Source organism: Talpa europaea (genome assembly GCF_964194135.1).
Source record: "Talpa europaea genome assembly, chromosome: 13".
Lineage (NCBI taxonomy): Eukaryota > Metazoa > Chordata > Mammalia > Eulipotyphla > Talpidae > Talpa > Talpa europaea.
Window position 1 is genome coordinate 11050953 of NC_140080.1, and position 17957 is coordinate 11068909.

Consider the following 17957-nt stretch of genomic DNA (forward strand, 5'->3'; position numbering starts at 1 on the left):
TCATAAATGGCTAATCTCACTTTTCTTGAGTTCAACTTCAGTGTATAAAGCTTGTGTGAAAAAGTTCACTTTTCAAAAAGTTCTCTAAGTTGATTCTGCCACCTTACCAGGAACGTTATATCAAATTTCCTTCAGGAATAGTTCCAGATTTTTTGTAATTTTGCTTATAAATGTACTTTAATCATTTGGTCTCTGCTATATTGCAGCCTCCTTACTTTCCGTTCTCTTAAATGGAAAAAGCAAAAGGATAAGACAGAGTAGGTGCAGGGTCATTGTGTGTTCAGTGAGACAGAAAGATTCCACACTAACAAGCAAACATTAAAAGAGCAAGGAAGGAGTACAGAGAATACTCAGGAAAGCATCATTAATAAAATGCCTATTTAATTTGACCTTAATAGACACCTCTTCAATGAAGACATTCAGATGGCTTACAGGAACATGAAAAAATGCTCCATAGCACTTATCATCAGGGAAATGCAAATCAAAGTCACAGATGAGAGGATGAGCCTTCACCTCCCTCCTGTGAGAATGACCCAAATCAAAAAGGCTGGAAACAATAATTGTTGGCAAAGGTGTGGAGGAAGAGGAACCCTCACCCATGTGGAAGGGAATGCTATTGGGTGCAACATCTATGGAAAAAGGCATGGAGGGTCCTAAAAAAATAAAAAGGAAATACCATATGACCCAGCTTTACCACTGCTGATATTTAACTGAAGGTAGGTATTTACCTGAAGAATATGAAAACACTAACATGACAAGATGCCTGTACCCTTGTGTGCCTGGCAGCATTGCTCAGAGTAGCCAGGACAATGAGTCAACCTAAACGTCCATCAACAGATTACTGGACAAAAATAGTGTGGAACAGGGCCTCCCTGGTGGCGCAGGCAGTTGAGTGCCACACTGTGAAGCTGTCTGCAGCCTCTGCAGCATGCGTTCGATCCCGGCTTGCCAGCGAGAATCCCACAGGGTGAAGCAGACCTCTCCTGTCTCACCAGCTGCTCCCCTCAGCTGTGTATTTCTTCAGACTGCCTGTTCTGCTCCCCACTCTGTCTCTGGTGAATCCTCTCACTCTCCTGCACATCTGGCCTGTACCCCGGTTCTTGCATAAACATAAATAAATCTTTTAAAAACTGCTGTGGAATATATACCCAATGCAATACTACTCAACTATTGAAAAAAATTAAATTAGTAACTTTTGGAACAAAGTTGGTTCTTTAGACCAGCAAAGATGGGTCTTGAGGTGAGCATGTGAGTTGAAATAAGTCAAAAATGAAAGGCAGTTACGGGATGATCTCGCTCATTTGCAGAACATAAATAACCAAAGAAAAGCAACTGGTAAAACAACAAGAATAATTCTTAGACTCTATAAAAAATATATGTGTTTCCAGAAGGAATGGAGGTGGGTAAGGGAGAAGAGAACAGGGGAGGGAAAGTAACAGGATCGTGGCATAAAGCTTTGGCGGAGGGAGAGCGAGGCATGTTCATATGTGGGGTGTTAAGTTGTATTCCCCAAATTACAATGATGTGAACTAGTGGAAAATCAGTAAAAATTTTAAACAGAATATAAAAATTTTTAAAGTTCTTTTTAGCTTAAAAGACAAAGTTAATCTACTTACAGATTGCATTTCAAAAAAAAAATTAAAAATAAATGTGCCAAGAAAACAAAGAACATGCAAAGAAAGAAATCCACATAGAAAATCTTATCTAGCTTATAGTCTATGTATTTTTAATATGGCATTAGAAAAATAAATAGTCTGAATACAGAAATTTTGCTGTATAATTTCTGCTTTAGAAAAGTGATGGATGACAGAGAGCTTAGTGTGGATCCAGTAGGTGGCACTGTGCAACTGAAAAATAAAACAAGGCTTTAGCATAATTCCTCACTTAACTTTGTGGGTAGGTTCTTGGAAACTGTGACTTTAGGCAAACTGACTTACAATAAAACCAGGTCTTGGAATAACGTGAATTTACTCAATGTCAACTGGGATTTCTTTTCTCAACATTATAATGAATTGACATTGAGTGAAATGACATTATTCAAGGTCTGCAATTTCCTCAGCAGGTACTAAAATATTCAAGAGAATTAAGCTACATTCATTTTAAGTAACTCTGATAACATTTACCAACATCAGCTATTACTACCACAAAATTTTAAAAACCCTCCTTTCTTGAAAGAAACTTTTCATATTGGTTAAAAAAGTATACTGGGTAAAACACAGAGATTAAACAACATAAAAATACAGACTATTTCAAGCATGCACTGTATAGAAATGACAGTATGTATCAAATGTATTACCTAGGCCAGAAAAACTCATTTTAAAAGTTTCTAATCCTCCACCAATTTTTCCAAGCATATGTAAGGAAACTAAAGTCTTGATGGGCTAGCAACCCCTGAGTGCAGCAGGAACCTTAGAGACCTGGGAAGCCAGGGGGCTCTGGAAGCTATGGCTCCTGCTGCCCCTTACACCACCTGTTCTCCAAACCAGAAGTCCAGGTGCAAAGCAGCACAGCAGCTCCAGGTAGAGCTTGGCCTTGCCACCCAGCAGCCCTCTGCCAGGAAGTAGTTTTCTGTAACAAACATCAGGTCACAGGCAACGTGGATGAAGGGGCAGGTGAGAGTGGCCGAATCTGAGATTTCAGAAACACTTGAGTCAGGAGTGCTAGTCCTGCCTTATATTCCAGATATTGATGATAGTCCCATCTCTCCTTCGCTCTCACATTCGCCCCACTACCCCAAATACTTATTTTTTAACACCAGCACTTACGTAAAGATTTACACATGCACAGTTGTACTTCTTAACCACCTACTTTTCTGTCTTCTAATGCATGTTTACTGATTTTGAAAAAATACTTATTTTCTACTTTCAGTATGTCTTCTCCTTTTCCTCTCCTTTTATTTCCTTACTAGACATCTCCAGGAAAGTAATCAGTATCCTGGGAAACCACAGTTATCACCACAAGTGCCTGGAGGAAATACCTCAGCCAAACAGTTACTGATAATGGGATAGACCTTTTTCCCTCAGGTGGGTCCTAAATCAAATGCCAAGACTTAAAGCAAGAAGACCTGCCAAGCTGTGACAAGGTCCTTTGGCATGATAAAGGATCTTATTAAACATCAATTGTTTTTCCCAATAAGTCACTGTCTATGGGTGTCTCCATCAGCAATGGTTTCACATGTGAAGTGCCATTGTGGCACCTTATTTTGGGATCTAACTGAAGAGGTCAGTTGGTAATTTGGATTGATTGGTGGATGTGAGGAGGAGCAAGGCAATGGTATGTGGAAAGATAATCCAGAAGCTGTGAAGAACAACTACCCTTTAACAATGTCAAACATTCAGACTCAGGCATGCAGGGAAGACAGACAGAGACAGATTCCCAGAAGATTATGCCCAGTAGCTAAAATGAAAAGAGTATATGTCTCAACTGCACTTACTGAAGATACCTCCATAGGAAAGAGAGCTGAGAAGCAGAGTGTTTGTGTTTACTATTTTTAACTTTACCACCTATGACATCCAGTTAGCCTACCAGACCAGAAAGGTACGGGGTGACAGTAACTTGTGGACCTGTGTTTTCTAAATAGCAGCACAAGTTTGCATGACATTAAAAAATAACGATTATAGCATGAAAATATTTTCTCAAAGTCTTTTATAAATCATGAAACTTGTACAAGAGTCTGATATACACTCAATTATTGTATTAATCTTAAAAATGCATTTGTTTTCTAAGAATGTTTTCAGGTGACTCTTGCTAACCTAAAACTTTGTGCTTACATTACCGCAAAACTATCCTCTTGCTAGTTCAACTGTTGATGGCAACTGAGAGATCATTTTCAATTTTTTGCTCTTCAGCATTGCTGTCAAGAGTCTATATATTCTTCTTATAACTATATCTACAGTTTACATTGGATTTGAACATGTCTTTCATTTATAAAATAATCTTTTTTGGTTTGTGCAAAACCCTGAAAAATTTTACTGAAATGGTGAAGGAAGTCAAAATGTACAAACATCTACCTATAACACATTGAAGTCATTGGAGTATAATGTACAGTATGTGACTACAGTTTATTATCCTGTATTGTATAATTATGTATGGGGACAGATGCTGACTAGACTTAATAATGGTGATCACTTTGCAATATATACAAATATCAAATCCGTATTATTGTACACCTGAAAATGTTATGTCAATCATACTTCAATTTAAAAAATGGTGAAACATTATAGAGATAAGCATAATAGCTTCTAAATAAATGAGTTAATTTAAAAAAAACCCTGAAAAATATACTGTTTCAAACATAATATAAGTAAAACAGTAACTATATCTATATGATTTGTAGTTTAAATGCTTTCATATAATCTCAACTTGATGCTGAGATGCTAAAAGTTCTGGTATTGGGATTTATATCCCAATGTTCAGAATAGAATGGAAAATCAGCAATAGGAAGTGACTTGTCCAACAGATTGCAGAGCTGTAGCTTGAATCTCTTCTGTTTAACCAGCTATCCACCTCCCCTGTGCTATAAATGCAGACACTTCCTGCAGCCTTTGTGCAGGAGAGTGTATCTGTCCAGAGAAAGGTGCTCTTGTCCATGTCCTGTGCCTTACATCAAGTCCTCAGCACTCCCTGGTTGCCATTAAGCATCTCTTGTCAACTCTCTCTCTCTTTCTCTACAGGAGTTATTCTATAGCTCCCAATAAACTTTCCTTCCACCTTTGTAAGCAGATAATTGTGCCTCTTTGTTCATACAGAAAATAGAAAACCAAAGCTAAGAATTATCTTGACTTTCTCCCCCCCCCCCCGCTAATTTACCTGCTTCTGCCCAGTATTTTCCTTACTCCTGCCTCTGCCTACAATGGCAGAGGTTTCCTGCTCCCCTCCTGACTTCTCAGACACCTAGTCTAAATTGGGAGCTGGTCTCTTTCCTCCCTCAGGGAGGGCTTAGACAGCACAGCTGTCCAGTCTTACTTTGTGTGCTCCACCCCCTTAAGCCCCAATCCCACACTTGCATCATGACTTCACATTTCAGCCTCATGTTAAATTCTAAGACCCACAAGGCCCAGGTTAATAACCTATTTACTGTTGTGGCTCATACAGCACATTATCTGAGTGGGCAGGCAACTGTTTTTAAACAAACAAATACACCTATTGTGTGTCCAGACAAATATGCCCTCGTAGGCCCAGGGCCACAGACGATGACACTAAAGAAAAAGGCACAAGAAGAATCACTTGTGATTGGTGTCAACAAAATCTTATTCAAGGAAAATAGGGCAGTGATGAGGAATTACCATCCACTGAATGACAGAGGGACAATTTCAATCAGAGGGCAACCTAATGCAACAGAAAAGTCGGGGGCATATGGGTGGCTGTAGGCAACCAGCCTTGGTCAGCTGAGATGAAGGCAGATAAAGAGGAAGATTAGAGGGTTTTTGCAGAGAGCCTTCAAAGTCAAACTCTCTCTATCTCTCTGTCCTCTGCCTCTTCAAATCACTTGAATCACTTGTTATTATAAGGTAACAATTCTGACAGCAGTTGAGAGATTTCGCCAGTCACTGAACTCAAAGAAAGTCTTTGGGAAAATGATACATCTGGTTTAGGTTTGGAACCTACTTACAAATTAGTGAATTCTATCATGTTTTACAATTTCCATGAGGGAATTTTAGAATTTCTGCTTGTTTCATCATCACCTATATTTTATTCAACTTAAAACTCTTATAAAATAAAATCAGAATATGTTTGAGTATTACTTCTAATTTTTAAATTAAACATCTAACTAAAAGTCTTCACTCCTTAGCAACATTTTGTAAGCTTCAGGTTCACCAATGATCCATCTAAATTACATACTTAATTCTCAATATTGTTGAGTAATAGCAAAAAAAGAAGTGGGGGAGAAGCAAAAAAACTAAAGTCTGAAAGAAGTGCAAATAAAAATAATGAAGAGAGGCATATTCAATATCACAGAAATCATATTTGGACTAGAGGTTGTGTCCTAGTTCCTTCATCACAGGTCAGGACTGGGTACAATAAATCCTAAAGTGCTAAGTCCATCCCTAAAGATGTACAAATAACCACATTAGGATATTTCTCTCTAGGAATGACCAAAGGCATCTTAAAGCAAACATAGCTATGACCTTTCTGTCCAGGTCCCTGATACCAGGATGGTTATTTGGTAAGGTGGGAAATCAGGCCTCTCCTGAAATCTATAAAAGGGTTGCTTCTGGTGAGAGGGTATCCAAAGTTCCAAAAGAAAAAAATAAATATATCAGTGCAGTTAAAACAGCACCATAATGTCAGTTTTCCTGAGTAGCAGTGCTATTCAGGACTGAATTATAAATGGACCATATGATTAAATCAAAAAATTAAAAAGGTCTCTTTGGTTGGTTATGTTGATGCAATCTTTCAAGTTATGGGTATATTTGCAAAGATCAGCATCATTTTTCTCTCTGGAACAGATATTGGACACACCGATCTCAAGGAATGAGAATCTTCAGGAATTTTATAGTTGAAAGACATTTTCCCATGCATCTTTTAAACTCTAACCTATCATAGGTTATTTTTTGTCTGACTATAGACCACTTGCAGAAGACATATTTAATTGCTACAAGAATACAGAAAGTACCATAGATGATTAATATATTGTAGCCTTTAAAAAACCCTAGGAATCAAGTTTGTTTTTTTCCATAACAAAATAATTGGCAGTTTTCTGTACCTCAAAGGAAAGTTGTAAAATACTTTAAAGAGATGAAAGAGAAGTAATATGCCTAGAGGCAAACTCCCTCTGTCTCTCTGGCAGAATTACAAGTTAGCTAAAGTCTTCCCTCCACTGGTCTCACATCTTCTTACCATCAGAAAAAGACCATCAAAACATTTTTCAAGTCAAGTCTTTATTTAAATGACACCTTCTCAATCAGGTGGACAAGACTGCATGATTTAATCAGAAACCTGCAATCCAGCCCTCCTCTGGGCAGTCCTCTCCTACCTGCTCTCACTGTTCTTTCTCTGTACAGCAGATGATTCTCTTGTTACAAGGGTCACTGTATTGCCTCTTTCCATTAAAATACATGCTCCACAGGGCAGTTTGTTTTGTTCACTGACATATCACAAGCACCAACAGCCACATCTGGCAAATGTGAACAACAAATACTTGTCCAGTAAAATCCTTGTTTGAATAAGGAGCATAAACAGTCCTTGACCAAATGGACACTACTTATAAATGATCCCATCAAATAATAATGTTTTATTGTCCAGAGGATGGTGTACAAGACGACTGAAAATCTTCTAAAATCTTGATGTGATTATAGAATTATAAAATGGATTCTACAAATAAATGTAGCAGAGAAATCAAATTACCATTTCCCTTTTCAGAGTAGACACTGGCAGAAGCTATACATTTTATCCAAACATATCTGAAACTCTCTCTCTGAGAGTTTTTCAGAGTGGGAAAGATACAGGACTCTTAAGAGTCAAGAGTCCAATCTGTTGTCAGCGCAAAATGCTACCTGGTCCCCAGTCCTGATATACAGCCCCGGCCCTAGCCGGACCATTTCCAAATGATGCAGCAAATTTTTTGAGTTCATATGATTTGGGCAAATAATCAAAAGCCATTGGAGGAGAAACTTGAAAACAGGGTTTTAAAATGTTCAGAAAAAATTTCTTTAGTTAAAAAATAATAATTTCCACATTATTTTTAACTAAAGAAAGCATCTAGAGCACTAAATATTTTGTTGATTTATTAAATATCAATCATGAGCCGGGAGGAGAGGGACAAAAACTTTTTAATTTATCAAATAATAACAAGGGACAATTATCAGATAATACATATTTTTGACTCTTATCTTGACAAAAAGAGAAATGTAGATGTTTGAAGTGTCCAGGTAAAAGAATTTTCAATACTTTTCAAACTGTAGAGGACGAAAGTAGGGGATATAGCAAATGAAATGAACAAATCTCATTCCCATGGTAAAGACTATAATATACTTCAACTTGCCTCTGTAGTTTAGCTGAGGATCATGAAGATGATCTTTGTGGAAGAGTTTCATGATATCCACATGGACTAGATTCCTGACTATGGCTTTTCTCTTCTACATGTACACTACAGAAATAGTCTTTATGAAGGGCAGGGATGCTCTCATTTCTCCAAATAATGAATAAAATTTTAAAAATTTTAATCCATTTTAACAGGTATAACTCATTAAACCTTCCCCTTTCTTTTCTCTCTCACTCACACACTCTCTCATACACACACACACACACACACACACACACACACCAATACTACATACATACGTAGAGTAGCATGATAGTGACAGAAACAAAAATTAGAGCAGAGTAGAAAAGTGAACCCTAGGCTAAACTTACAAAGAATTTTACTGCCCAAGAAATTCCTTCAGCAACTGTTATCCTGGTTGGCACAGCTGTTTTATCTCTAGCCATACTTAAAGCAAGGGAAATTTGCAGTGAGTCCCCAAGTGGCTGTTTTCTATAAGAACATGTGTGAGAAATAAAATATTTTCTTTGATGTAGGACATGAAAATTCAAGTTAAATGACAGATGCCTGGATAAAGAAATGACTGAAATACAGGTCCTAGCCTTGCCTTTGCTCCTAGACTGCCAGTTCCTTTCTTTGTACTTTGTAACTCATTCAATATCAAATAGAGCATTTTTATGCAAAATAGATGCTCAATAAATGTTTCAGTCTAGATCTGTATGGTGGAAAATCTCACAATACTAGACCTCAAGACTCTATTTTACTTTCATAGATAGGTGATATTATACAATGAAAATACCTTATTAAATATTTATTTAGCTCAAAAGCATTCAAGGAACTGTCTTAAGTCTCAGGTCTTGGGAGAAAGAAGAATCAGATCTGCTCCCTGCCATCAGGGAATCCAGTGGGAAAATGATATAATCAAAAACACAAATACAAATTTGCAAACGGTGGTACGAGATATGTGTGGAACTACAGAAAGTGATCCTAAGGCATTTGAACTGAAATCTGAAAGTCGAATTAGGGACTTAACTGGTTAGAAGGATAGAATAGTGGGTAGGAGACTGAGGAAAATTATTTTAGCAAATGCCTCTGAAGCACCAAAAGCTATGCAAATGTTTATGTAATGCTGGTTGCTTATCATTTGATTAACAAAAGTCAATATATATCAAATGGCAGATTCCATGCAACATTTCTTTTAAAAAATGCACATGAGTTAACCAACCCTATCCATTTATATATGACCATAAATTGTGGAGTCCCTGTCAGCCGCCTCCTGCTGCTTCTATAAAGTATGGAGCCAGAATCCCTGAAGGGGATATGAAGATATTCCTCTTGTGTATACTTCAGGCAAATTTAAATTAGTGTCATTTTCATACATCTCCTCCTTGTAAGTACATACCCAAACATCCATGATTAATGTTCTCCAAGGAGGAATGTAATGTTGCACAATCAAAAAAATTGTAACAATCTTGATAAAGATGATAATAAAAATAACTTTCATTTCTTATACTTTTTTAAACAAATAAGATTTCAGTGGCTTTAATAAAAGTCTATGGATGAGAGAAATGAGGCTCAAAAGTCCTTTTCAAGATCACACTACTAGAAATGGCAGAGTCAACTTGGAAACCAACTTCCTGTGCCTGGTGAATTCCCACCCTTGCCATCCTAATCATAATGATGCTAAGATCCTAATAAAGGGTTGCTTCCAAAAATCACTCGTGCTTCACACACTTGGGTGTTATTTTTATTCCAGGAAACATGAAACTCCAAATTAAAGGTTTGCACAGGGTTTTCTTCACCTTCCTTCTTTCTTAAGAACACTATTCTACTTATTAATCTTTTTTAGCCTTTTACTCAGCGAGAACTTGATACCTAGGAAATATTCAAATAAAAACTAAAATATTTGACTTTCTCATACTTGATCACTAAGTGTAAGAGTGTTCATTGATTCTAAAATCCCAAAAAATTTTAAAGGCACCAATGCTTCCAATGGAACATGACACAATGCTAAGTTGTTAATGAAATGTATTAATATTTTAGAAATGTTAGTGTGAAAAAATGAGGACCTTAGAATTGATGAAAATGACAGCAAAATGGCTGGAAAATATTTCATCTTCCCTCACAGATGCCCAGGGTTCAACACCCAGGGGGGCTGGTCTCCTCACACCTATGCTACACATGCCCTGCTCTTATGACCAAGCACACTTAGATTAACCAAAAATTTAGTCAAGGTAGAATGTTTTCTTCTAGATTCTTGTTTCTCCTAAAGGTACCAATTTAATACAAAAATAAAGATGTGCAGAAATAATTTTGTGATTGAGCAAATCAACTTGGTACATTTAGCTTCTAAACTGTAACTCAAAATAGAGTTCTAACAACCTTTGCCCTGGCAAATGGAACTCTCCCTGTAAATCTATTATAACACTGTTCTAAAAAAAGGGATAACATTGTATTCTTCAGCTGCCAAACTTTTTCACAGTACTTGTTCAAAGCTCTATAAAAACAGTGGCCAAAATCTATAAGGGATAAGATTCTGTTCCAAAGTCACGTTATGCATTATTTTAAATGCATTATTTTTCTAAGTTTTTATGTTAAAACTTTTCAAAATACTGCATTAAAGCAAACAACTAAAGATAACAATTCACATATTGGGGAAAAATAGATGCATGCTTCTGAGTTTTCATTTAACAATAATTTACTAATGTAAGTCTTCTTCAAGTTCTTTGAAGGACATGATATTATATAATGGTCAGGTTCATTTTAGAACACATTTATCACTAAAGCTAGCTACATTTGGCCTATGTGTAAAATATGCATAATGACAATCTTGTTGTGTTTTGTTTTTATTTTAATTTTCACACTTTCTAATACTAAAAGTGCAACATAAATGAAACCACTTTGGGTTGGGTTGAGCAATTTATTGACGTGAATTTCTAATAAAGTGCAGGTGTGTTATAAATACATGTAATCCACACCAAATGTCCAATAAAGAGGAAAAGTGAGATCTAGCAGCCTTCTAGATTTGCATGTCACAGTCAGGTTTTTATCTCTTGGGAATGGATGTCCAAGGTCTCAAGATAAGACAGAGTGAAGAACAAAAGTCATTTCTTGGCTTCTATCCCCATATTCTACCTTTTGGTTACTACCTATTGCGCTTTTGAGAAAGTAGTCAGTATTTATTGTTCCTGAAACATCTTTGATCAAACAAACAAAAAAAAAAAAGCTACCTGTTTGGTTGCTTATTCTGCTCTTTATAATGAAATGCAACATATCTCACGAATATGTGACAATACACCAGCATGCATATTCATGTGATAGAATACACCTAGGACCCCTCAAATGATCTTTTCCTTACCCAGAGTTTGTAGGGAGATGCATGGGGTTGATAAGTAAAGTCTGTAGTCATTTAATGTAAGAAACAAATTGGCCAAAGCAGGATGAAAATTTTTGCTTCATTAGCAACGTATTTATCAACAGACTCAAACTACTGCCAAGGAGCTTCATAATTAAGATGTGCTATGCTAAAAATATTAGCAGAGAATGCCAAGATACCTAGAAATCAACCACCATTCTGTAGTTTGGTTTAACTTTGTCTTTGAAATGTCGATTCAATGTGAGCTGGGTATACTCATTCAATCAGGACCTGTCTTGTAAGTTCAGCCTGCTGCTGGATTCTGCATGTGTTTGCCTTCAGTGAGTACTAAGCCCAGCTTAAGCCTGAAGATTTCAGGAAAAGAGGTCTAAGAATGACATATGAAGATAATTCAGCTGGCAGAAGCAAGACGCCCAGTACTAAACTACAATCAGCAGAGGAAGGGATGCCATTTCTATGCTTAACCAAGTAAAACTTTATAAGCTCATTTACAGCCAGATGTAGTTGAAAGAACTTGGAGTTTGGAATCTCAAGCTCCAATAGCATTACGTTTTAGCTGTATGACTTTAAAAGTCCCAGTACCTGTTGAGCTTCTACATCTAACGAATCAGGATAACACCCCTTTGAAAGCTGCTAGATTCCTGAAAAAAGCTTGGCATACAGACAAGATCCTACAGTGAGGCAGCATTCATTCCCCTTTGATGCATTAAGCAGCAGTGTAAACTCTGCCAAACCTATGTCAACTTGTGACGGCAAGATTGGCTAAAATCAAAAGTCAAATGCAGAGCAGAACAATCCCTTCTGTAGGTGAGGGATACAAAGTCCACTCCTGATGTAATATGCTGGCACTGGGTTTATTCTTTGACAGTCATTTCCTTTTTTGGATGTCAATTCTTTGACATCTGTTCCCTTTTCTTTCCAATGGCTTCTTTTTTATCTACTGAATCAATGAGAATATGAACAATCACTAAGAAAAAGGAATTTAAATACTACAGATAATAGGACAAACCTCTTTGTTCACAAAGTCATAACTAAGGTAAAACTTCCTGAACCTCAACTCCAGAGGAGGAGGTTATACTCCATCAGAGTCTTTTTCACACTGTACAAAAATTAGCTTTGTATTCCTACCTGTTCTCCAAGTCCTAGACAAGAGCAATAAGGATTGCCTTTCTATTATCCCTAGAATCCAACCCAGTTCTAGCACAGAGGAAACAGAGGATTATAAATCAAGCAAAGTTTAATGGCTTAGATAAAAGTTTATCTGCACTGAGTTAATTCAATAAGGAAAGAAATTACTTTGACTATTATATCCATTTATAGTCTTAAAAACCACACAGATATTCCTGGATCTAGCCACAGATGGAGTAAAAGCTTCTGCCATCTGGTTTATAGGTGAAATTATTTAATTTTATGCATAATTAGATGTGTATACTTGTTTGAAATATAAAGATATCCTATTTTAAGGAAAATGAAAAATTAAATTAATCACAATCCTGTAGTGCAAACCTCTACCATTTCCACCTCAGTTTTTCAAATACAGCTTCAAAAATAAAATCACAGATTAGTTAACAAAAGAGCTAACTAAATTATCAATTACTTTTGATGAGTAAATACCTAACAGTTATAGTGAAGGTGACAGTGGGTTTCATTTAGAAAAATAAAAATTCAAAATTTATGGTAAGAACATGAAATATTAAGCAAGAACAACACAGATATGCCCTTGGAAGTAACATATATCTCTAAGCAAATGCTCACGGGGAACATTCTCCAATCATAACTGCTTAGCTTAGGTTTATTTCTATAGGTCGTTGCTAACACAATGGCAAGCTTTAAAAAGTTCTGTCAAACAATAGAACTGGCTTTTAAAAACTGTACTAACTAATTCCTTTTGGTACATGCCAAATCAGGATATTTTTAAGCATACCTTTTTTTTAATTGCAGTAATGACGGCAATATTAGTCATATAAGGAAGAAAACCCTAAAATTTTACTAAACCTAAAAATATGCATGCCATTTATTATAGAGGAAAAGAAATGAAGATGCTATTCATATACAGAGTTGTTGTATACATGTAATAATCCACTGATCTAACTATAGGTGTAAGTATCAATATCAGTGTTGTCCCTCATTTTCTATTAACTATAATTGTTTAATTTTGGTTCAGGTTTGGGTAAATAAATGTCCGTGTCATTTATGGATTTATGAGAGAATGAATGGTTTCGAGTGTAGAGACCAGACATTTGCTTACATGTTAAATTTGAGGTTTCCAGGAGCCCCCAAGAATACACTTCAGAAGGGCATTCAGATATGTGAAAATGGGGCTAGGCATACAGAAATGAATGAATGAATGAATGAAAGAATGTGGGTAACAGCGGAGGGCTCAGATGCCACACCTCTTGGACTAGACTCCAATCCTGCTACTCAGTAGCAACTGACCAGAACACACTCTCTAAATCTGTGCCTCAATTTACTTATATCTAGAAGGGGATAATAAGTAGGTTAATGTGAGGGATAAAAAAATGAACAGGGGCCTCCCTGGTGGTGCCAGGGGTTAAGCACAGCGCTCTGAAGCTGTGCACAGCCTCTGAAGCATAAGTTCGATCCCCAATCAGCCAGGGAGCTACCCACATGGCGCAGCAGACCTCTCCTGTCTTGTGCTGTTCCCCTCAGCAGTGTATGTCAGTCAATCTGCCTGTTCTCCTCCCCACTCTGTCTCTGCTGAATCCTCTCAACCCCCACACCTCTGGTCTGTACCCCAGTTCTTGTTTGCATAAATAAATAAATCTAAAAAAAAAAAAACAAGAATAATTATAAGAAGTTTTGTTCATGATGCCCCAAACTAGAAATTGCCCAAGTGCCATCAATAAAAGATGATATAATCAAATTGGAAGATACATACAATGAGATACTCTGCAGTGATAAAAAATTTAAATAACAGCATAATGGTTCTCTAAAACATTATGCTGACAGAAACTCACACAAAAGAGTGAACACGTGTTCTGTAAGTCCATAGGAAGACCTAAAACAGGCAAAACAGGATGAAAAAAAATCTGAAAAAAGGTTGGCAGTGGAGGGGTTGTGAGAAGGGGTGGGAAGTTGACTGGGCAGGGGCATGAGGGGACAGTAACATCCTATACTGTGATAGGGGTTTGAGTTACACAGGTCTATGCAGGTGTCAAAACCCATGACACGCACATTTTACTGTTAATGACTGTTACCTCAAGAAAAATAATCTGCAAGCAAATATTGGACTCTGATTAGTGATATGCATGATGGAGTATTTAGGGAGAGTATACCAATGACTGAAATTTACTTTGAAATAAAAAAGACGGATTGATGACAGATGGATTGAACTGTGATAAATTAAGGACAGTTAAATGTTCATGGGAGAATCTGGGTTGCAGGTATACAAGTATTCACTGTAAAATTCATTCAAATTTACTGTATGTTTAAAAATGTTCCGAATAAAACATTTTAAAAAGCTAAAATGCTTCTATGTTATTTAAAACACACATACATATCACAGATGGCATGAATAGTTTTGTCAATCCATATTGGTCTATTTTGCTTTTATGGAGCATAGAAATTTTAAAGAGGTATTTATGATCATTAAATTTCAAGGACCATCATGTAAGAGATCATGCATACAGTAAGAACAGACTAACAGTACTTCTTGAGTTACAAATGGGTCCACAAAGGGCCTCCCTGGTGGCGCAAGGGGTTAAAGCACCGCCCTGTGAAGCTATCCGCAGCCTCTGCAGCACTGAATTCAATCCCGGACTGGTCAGGGAGCTTCCCAGATAGCACAGCAGACCTCTCCTGTCTTGCCCGCTGCTCCCCTCAGCAGTGTATTTCAGTCAGTCTGCTGTTCTGCTCCCCGCTCTGTCTCTGGTGGATCCTCTCAACCCCTGCACCTCTGGCCTGTACCCCAGTTTTTGTATGCATAAATAAATAAATCTTAAAAAAAAAAAAAACAAACAATGGGTCCACAAAGCATATGACTGGCTTTTAGGAACACCCCATTCAATGCCCTCCTCTACTCCAGGTCACTCTAGCCCTAAAAGAAGACTTATGTGTAGGTGGAAGCCATGTCTATGTGGACACCGGCTCTGTTCTCTTCCCTCCAGCATACCACTTGACCCCCATACCAGCTGGCATGGCCAACCCAGGAAAGGGGCCAGCTCTGCTCTCTCTTGCAGATGTTCTGCCTCTTGCTCAGATGGTGCTAGGCGTGCATAACACCAGCTGACCTCAAAGGATCATGGGAGCTGGGCTGAGAAAGAGAATCTGAGGTTTCAGCTTTTAATGCAAAAAATGCAACCAGAGTTCGGCCAAGCCCACTGGACCACTGCAACAGGGTTAAGGTCAAAGCTCCAGCCAGACACAAAACTCTTTTTCTCCTTCCCTTTCACCAGCTCTGCAACAGCACCCAGTGTCACCCCTGAGTGCAGTGGGTGTCCGCCACTCAGGGGCAGCAGGTGGAGGAACAGGGTCAGTGCAGGGGGACATCTGATTACCTCACCAACTAACAGCATCCTAAGGTCAGAATGGGTCAATATTTACCACCTCTTAACTGTTTATGTATAGAGTACATCTTTCCTAATCAACACACACAGATTTCTTTACCTTGTGCTTTCTAATTATGATGCTCTTAACTAAGATTTATGAGCATCTTGGTCCTGTGATTATTAAGGTGGACACAGTCAGATCAAGGAGCTTTAGGCTCTATTTTCCTGGGCCCTGAACTAGGACACAAGGGCCTCCCAAGAGGCCTCAGTCTTTATCACCATGCATCACTCCACATTTTCTGTTTGTGTGCTTTGCTACAACAGTTCCCAAAGAGACCCAGATTGTCAATGCTTGGTGTTTAGGATGCCAGAAAACACAGCTTGTCACATCTTTGTTTTCCTAATGACATGAATGACGAGATGTTTCTGCAGTATAGAAACAGACTATTTTCTATTTATAACACATAATAATGTGAGAGAAAATAAAGATAAAAGGAGAATTTGAGAACCACTAGACTGCTATTTCTTTTACTATTCTTACCTCATTTGATGGAATTGAGGCAAAGGGTTTGATGACAGCAGCTAGTGGGAGCTGAGCCTGCTTGGCCATGTCCGATGTGCATGGGAAGCAGTAGGTCGTGCAGCGGATGTACCGGGGGCTGGCATTGCCTGGAACATCAAATAACACACTTCAGACAAGCTTGGGAAAGTGTCTGCCCTGTTATATATAATTACGTATCATGGTGTTTGTGACAACATATTTGTAAGACTGATTTGTAAGACTATATAATTTCTTATAAAAAGGCAGTCTCATGCAATTCTACAATTTATATTCTGGGTACACAATAATATCTTGGAAAATAAAGCACTCTGAGTTGTACTGCAAAAAAGTAAATAAATAAAAGAGGTGCTTTAATTATTCTTATTCTCTGTAATCAGGATACTAATATGGCCAAGTGACAGACTTGGGAGATGTTCAGAGTCAGTGGAAGAAATAAAGCAAAGATACAGAAACAAGAAAGGATCAAGAGCTTTCTTCATCCTTTTCTATCAACACATCTGTTGCTGGGAGGGTGAGCATTTGTGCACCACTTCATGTCAGCAAGTGATACTTGTCAAATATGATTCCATTTGACTGGGCTTTTCTATAAATCTAGAAGCTGAATTTAGAGATGAAATTCTACTTGCAAGAGAAATATTACTTTTTAAAAACACCTTCATCTGTTTTCATACACATTTGTTCTCCTCAAATCCCTTTATTTCACAGCTATATATGAGTATTACAGCCATATATGAGTATTCTCCTCAAATACCTTTATTTCACAGCCATATATGAGTATTCTCCTCAAATACCTTTATTTCACAGCCATATGAGTATTAACCATGGCCTGAAGAATATCTTTGAATCATTACAATGACTCATGTAAATTTCTGAAATAAAATTACAGTACATCCCCAAATCAAAAGGACATACTCATCAGGTATTTATTGAATGTCTACTAAGTTTTACACACTGCCCTAGGTGTTTCCTTCTGGAGTTTAAGTTCTTGCAGAGGACATGGACAATAAATATTAAGCTGAATGAATGAGTAAATTATACAGGCTATTAAAGGTGATAAATGCTACAAAAAAATGCTACCTGGTTAAAGGTGTCTTAGTGGAAGAGATTGTGATTTTAAATTGTTACAGGCCACGTCTTAAAAAAGTTAACACTTAAGAAAGACTCCAAGGAGGAGGGATTTGCCCTGGAGGGAGAGGAGTGGGGTGTGCCTGGTCTGACAGGGGAAGTGAGGGGGCCTGTGTGGCTGGACTGGAGCAGGTGGGAGACACAGCAGCTGGCGAGGGGCTCAGAGTAGCAACAGGGGTCACATCAAGTCAACACTTGAGATACTTTTAAACCCTCTGGCTTTTCTGGAGGGAAACAGAGAGGTGGGGCCACGTTTTAAGAAGAACAGTGTCATGATCTGACTTGATTTCCCTCTGCCTTGGTTAGAGCATGGACTGTGATGGGGAGGGAAGAATCAGAGAGACCAGCTTGGAGCCTGTGCCAGGTGAGCCGGCAGTGGTAGACTCCAGCTGACAGCAATAT

General features: G+C 37.8%; 1 protein-coding gene across 2 annotated transcripts in view; it reads right to left on the minus strand.

The window, feature by feature from the left end:
* The window catches only part of SEC24D (SEC24 homolog D, COPII coat complex component), a gene marked incomplete at both ends in the record, with an annotated part of 86818 nt that overhangs the window by 45053 nt on the left and 23808 nt on the right, over positions 1 to 17957 (minus strand). For both annotated transcript variants that reach the window (XM_084252215.1, XM_084252214.1), the window contains one exon: positions 16410 to 16537. In XM_084252215.1, the coding sequence (XP_084108341.1) occupies positions 16410 to 16537 (128 nt within the window). The remainder of the gene's footprint in view (positions 1 to 16409; positions 16538 to 17957) is intronic.